The sequence below is a fragment of the Otolemur garnettii genome, unplaced genomic scaffold, assembly GCF_000181295.1.
Source record: "Otolemur garnettii isolate 467f Iridium unplaced genomic scaffold, OtoGar3 scaffold00115, whole genome shotgun sequence".
NCBI lineage: Eukaryota > Metazoa > Chordata > Mammalia > Primates > Galagidae > Otolemur > Otolemur garnettii.
In genome coordinates this window covers 5,472,265-5,477,645 of record NW_003852510.1, presented here as the reverse complement: position 1 = coordinate 5,477,645, position 5,381 = coordinate 5,472,265, and the positions used below count along the sequence as shown (strand labels likewise).

Sequence of the window (5,381 nt, the reverse complement as noted above, 5' to 3'; positions counted from 1 at the left end):
GGAGATAGGGCCCAGGAAGTCCTGCTGCAGCTATTTTCCCCTCTGCTCTGCAAAATGCCATCCCTGGCCAGCACTCCCTTGCTCTTAACCTGACACTTCCAGCTAGTCCTTCTTCCCAAATGCTCTCTCCCCGGAGTGCAGGGTAGACGTTACAGTGCCACTGTCCCCAGGGCTCTCCCTGCCTGTATTCACAGGCCTTGGTTCACATCTTCAAATTCAGGAGCCCAGATGGAGAGAAATTGTGTATATGCTGCATGGGAGGTAGAGAATGGAGGTGACTTTTTCTCCCTGCCACCCCCCTCATCGCTTATTTTCTGTCTCCAAAGCACCTGCCTCTGAGCTCAGCTCCCCACTGAGGCAGGCAGGAAGCCAAGCAAGGCCAGAGCTCAGGCAAAGGGAGCAAGGAGAGGTAGGACAGCCCCAGGCTGAGGACCCCCAGGCTGGCATCTCCCTCCTACCTTGATGTTTTGCTTCTCCAGGTCACTGGGGAGGCTGGCTCATGGCAGGAGAGGGACAGTGGAGAGAAAAGGAGGAAGCAGCACCCTGTAGCCTTTGGGCCACCCATGGAATAGGGTGGGGGCGCTCGCTGGAGCAGTGGATGGCATGTCCCCATGAGCCTGGGTCCATTCCCTTGGATAGGGTCGGGAGGGCAGAAAGCAAGCTCCACCCCCTGCGTACCCCCTCACTCCAGCACACGTCAGGACACACAAGACAGGGGTGTGAGGGGCTTTGATGCCAAACACACTGGAGGGGACGGGGCCAGAGAAGAGAGAACAAGCAGAGGGAGACAATGCAGGAGCCTCGCAGCGGCCTCAGCTCTAGCCCTGGCCACTGTCTGGGGAGCTCGGGCGGCAAGATGGTGCCCACAGCAGGTTTTGGGGTCAGAGCAGGCCTGTGGCTGGGCAACAAGCTGAAGGAGACCTTTCCAGGGCAGAGGGAAGAGGCTGCTCGGGGATGACAGCAGAGCTGCTCTTGGGACCAGGCAGGGAAGTGGCAGCTACTGGCATTCCACAGGGTCATCAGATGGGAGGGCCTCAGCAGGGCGGAGCCAGGCTCCCTGTCTGCCCATAGGCCTCCTGAGGGACGAGGGTGCTGTGTGGGGTGCCCCACGTAGGACTCAGCACCAGCAGGTTTTCGAAGAGTTCGCTGGACCCTCGGGTTTGCCCTCCTCCTCCTCCAGCTCTGCCAATGTCAGCTCGTTGCTGGCACGTGTCTGGAGTCCTTCCAACTCCTTCCTGTGGGCCTGCAGCACCAGCTCTGTCAGCCTCGTGAACGACTGGAAACCAAGGGCATGGGTTAGTCCGGCATCCTCTCTTCTGCTCCCAGCCACTGGCCTTGGCTGAGGTCTCATCTGGGGACCTCACCTTACACCTCCCCACCCTGTGGGATTCAGCCAGCAGGGACAGGCAGCTGGCTGCAGAGCTCTCACCTCTTTAATGTTGAGGTTGGTGCAGGCACTTGTTTCATAAAAATCCATGCCGTACTCCTTAGCCAGCTGCAAGAGAAGGACATTGCTGAAGGAGAGTTAGGGAAGGACGGTGGCCACCTGGCCAGTCTGCCACTGTACTCGTACACCACGCATGTTGTGACAGTACCTCAGAGCAGACTTCTCAGACAGCACTAGGAGCTCTGAGACATAGGCTGGCAGAGGTGGGGGCCAATGCCCCACAAATACACCTCCTGATCTGCCCACCTCCCAGCACACACAGGTATGACATAAGGAGACAAAAATGCAGAGATATTGTGGGAGCATGGGCTCTGGAGTCCAACAGCCCTACACTGGAACACCAGTGCTGCATTACTGGATATGTTACTTAGTCTAAGCCCTGGCTTTGTCTTCCAGTAAAGGGGCCTGAGATGTCTAGCATCTGAGGTTGTGGAATGATTAAGTGGGGTGGCACGCCCAAAAGTCCTCGCTTAGCACAATGCCACACATGCAGTACTCAATAAATGCTATCAGTCAAGTAGGCTTCGCCTCCACTTTCAAATTTGTCAATGATTCTGTATTATTTTTTATACCAAAAAAATCAATGTTATTTTAAGTGCTAATGGAAAGCTATTGACTGAAGAGACAGAGAAAAACTCTTAAGGCCACAGAGTGAGTGACTTGCCTGAGAAACACAGAGTGAGTGAGTGACTTGTCTGAGAAACAGAGTGATTGAGTGACTTGCCTGAGAAATAGCTATCTTTCCTTCTGTGCTCTGGGAGGACAGTCTCCCTGAAGACCTGGCCACTACCCCAGCCCCATCCTCTTACCCTCTGTGCCCCCAGGGCACTTCCTGAATTTTTCTTCTTGCCTCTTTCCAGCACAAGGAGGGGTGGGGTGGGATGGGAGATCTATTTCCTGACTGGGAAACGGCAGCTGTGCCAGGATGCTGTTAGAGAAGCAAGCACCTTGACGCCCTTCCTCCTCGTCACTTACACAGGGTAGTTACTCAGAGTCTCACTCTGTCACCCTGGGTAGAGTGCTGGGGCATCATAGCTCACAGCAACCTCAAACTTTTGGGGTTAAGTGATCTTCCTGCCTCAGCCTCCAAACAGCTGAAACTATAGGCACCTGCCACAACGCCCAGCTAAGTTTTTCTATTTTTATTAGAGATGGGGTCTCACTTTTGCTCAGGCTAGTCTTAAACTCCTGAGCTAGAGCAATCCACCTACCTCAGCATCTCAGAATATTAGGATTATAGGTATGAGCCACTATACCTAGCTTGGATGATCTCTTAAGCAGAGGGCAATTCTGCTTTTGGGAACTTGGACCAGGGAGAGTTACTGTCCAAGTGGTCTTTGTTGGTGGGGGTATCCCAGTCACTGTCCTGAAGGACAAAGAGGATAACCTTTGAATATGGCCACACCCCTAGTCCTCAGGATGCAAGAACACGTGGGAGGACTCATTCACTAGTGGCAAACACTTTCACACTCCTGGGTCCCCACACTCAGGACTGGCCCTAGACATGCAGCAGAGGACCTGGGGTGGACTTACCTGCTGCCCTTGCTCTCTCCCCACCTGCCGTTTCTGCTCCTCATCGGCCTTATTCCCTATAAGAATCTTTTGGACACCTTCTGGTGCATACTGGGGAAAAAGGATGTGCAGAACCGCCATGAGTCTCACCCTTCCCTCCAATCCCCCCACACTGTCTGCACTCCAAACCACCATCAAGTTTAAGATGCTAGTGGCAGGGTGGGTTGACTAGATGTAAGGCTCCCCTAAGTGCCATGGCTGACCCCATGGAGGTCACTAGGATAGCTTAGAGCAGCTTTAGTTAACACTGGTGCTTCCTTGGGTTGGACAATTAGTATCTGAGCTGGATGGAAAGGACACTGGACTTGAGTCCAGGCCTTATTCTATAGATGAGGAATTGGGGACCTAGAGAGTTTAAATGGCTTGTCCAAGGTTCCACAGCTATCGGGTAGAGTCAGGACTAGAACTGCAATCACACAACTCTACTGTGCCCGCAACTCAACTCTTTCAGGACAGAAGCTGCTCATAGGACCCACTTGGAACTAACTCATTTCCGAGGAAAACACAGCCTTGGAGGCCTGGTGGGCAGCTCAGCTTCTTCCCCAGGTCTTACCCAGAGGTCTTCATCCAGGGCTGTGGAAGGCAAGGATTTCTAGAGGGATCCACTCACCAGCCCCCTCTGAGGCACCCTTCCCCATACCCTGTCAGGGAGGCGGCATCTCCTACCTCATCTACATCACTGACCCACTTCATGATGTGCTGGTAAGAACGCTCGCTGCTAATATCGTAGACTAAAAATATTCCCTGAGAGAGAAAAAAAGAGAGACAGGGAAGTGGGTGCACATGGACAGAGTGCATAGTCATGGAACCAGAAAGGGCCATGGTGCCTTACAGGTCAGGTCCCACTCTCCCTTCTCAGCATCTGGAAACGTCTCCTCTCCCAGAACCCCGCCACTGCTCCTTCCTAGGCCCATCACAGAACTCCCTGGGGTGGGAGGTACCATATGCCCTGCCTTGGACCTTTGGCCCAGGGTGGAGGTGGAGGTGGGGGCCTGCCCACAGTAAGTGTTCTGTGATGAGCAGTGAACACTTGAAAGATGGCCCTGAGGTCCCTCCCTGCCGGCCATCTGAGGGGCCCATTTAGGGGCTCAGTGGTACAAAAATGTCAAACACCCAGAGCTAGGAGTGTGGGGGGCAGCTTCCCACTTCCAAATCCCCCAAATGGTGGCTCACCTGGGCCCGTCGATAGTACTGCTTTGTGATGGTCTGATAGCGCTCCTGCCCCGCTGTGTCCCTATAGTACAAAGCCAGTCTCTCAGAGGAACAGGGACCATGGAAGCATGTGGGGAAGGGAGGAGCAGGGTAAAAAATCAGGGGTGCTTTATCCCTAAAGGGATGAAGATACACTTGACTGTGCAGTCAGAGGCCTGGTCATCTGTACTGGTGCTGATGAGGTCTGGAAGGCCTTGGCCCCTCTGGACAAACATCTTTCTGACAGATAGACACCAAGGCCACAACCATTAACTCAGCCTCAGATAGCCCTCTCTAGAATTGGGCCACTGTGCCGAGATTTAGTATAGCAGGGGTGCTGCTATACCCCTGCCCCATGGAACCTCTGAAGGCAGTGCCCGTACTATTCTAGAATGGGCAGACAGCTACAGATACAGGCAAAGGCAGGTCCACCAAGGCCTGCAGGCCACAGAACCACAGTGGCACCCTGTGGCTACTTGTGGAAACTGCGCCATGCTGTGCGGAAGCACTCTCACAGGGTCCCACCCTAAATGAGGGGGTGTAGCTTAAGGTGACCAGATTTTAACATTGGTAAAGCGGGACACCATGGGAGGGGGGGCTGACAACAATGCAAACTTTGATAAGCAGTTCTCAACAATTATTTATTATTAAAGTTTAACATTATAAAATTAACAAAAATAATATAAAACGCATATCCTGGTGAAACAGCCACATGGCAGCTGAAAACCGTATATTCCCTTCCTGTTCTCCCGTGTTCCCTAGCTTGTCGTGCATTCTTTTCCAAAAACCGGGGCTTTTTTAAAACGCCGCAGGACACGGGACAAATTGTTAAAAATCGGGACTGTCCTGCTAAAAGCGGGCTGGTCACCTTACTCTGGGTGGGGGGTGGGGGGGGCCTACTTGGTTGTTCCAGACAATTTGGCTCCTTCTGAGCTAACTGTCCTTGCCTGGAAGCAAGGGAGGGAGCCAGTCTCCTTCAGATACCTTGCCCAGGAGGGGAGTAGGGAGTTTACCTTAGCCTTTTCATTTCCAAATGAAGTTATATTAACCTCTTCATTCTCAAATGGAGTTACATTAACCTTTTCAGCAGCTGTATATTTCCTCCCATTCTCCCGCTGTTCCCTAGCTTGTCATTCATTCTTTCCAAAAATTGGGACTTTTTTTTTTTTTT

General features: G+C 52.8%; 1 protein-coding gene across 1 annotated transcript in view; it reads right to left on the bottom strand.

The window, feature by feature from the left end:
* Window positions 1-777: 777 nt before the first annotated feature.
* RAB15 (RAB15, member RAS oncogene family) overlaps window positions 778-5,381 on the bottom strand; it is a 25,734-nt gene continuing 21,130 nt past the window's right edge. The window contains exons 3-7 of the mRNA XM_012809856.1: window positions 4,193-4,253; window positions 3,686-3,763; window positions 2,981-3,070; window positions 1,430-1,495; window positions 778-1,276 (exon numbers count right to left, since the gene is read on the bottom strand). Of these exons, the coding sequence (XP_012665310.1) occupies window positions 1,118-1,276; window positions 1,430-1,495; window positions 2,981-3,070; window positions 3,686-3,763; window positions 4,193-4,253 (454 nt within the window). The 3' untranslated portion in view covers window positions 778-1,117. The remainder of the gene's footprint in view (window positions 1,277-1,429; window positions 1,496-2,980; window positions 3,071-3,685; window positions 3,764-4,192; window positions 4,254-5,381) is intronic.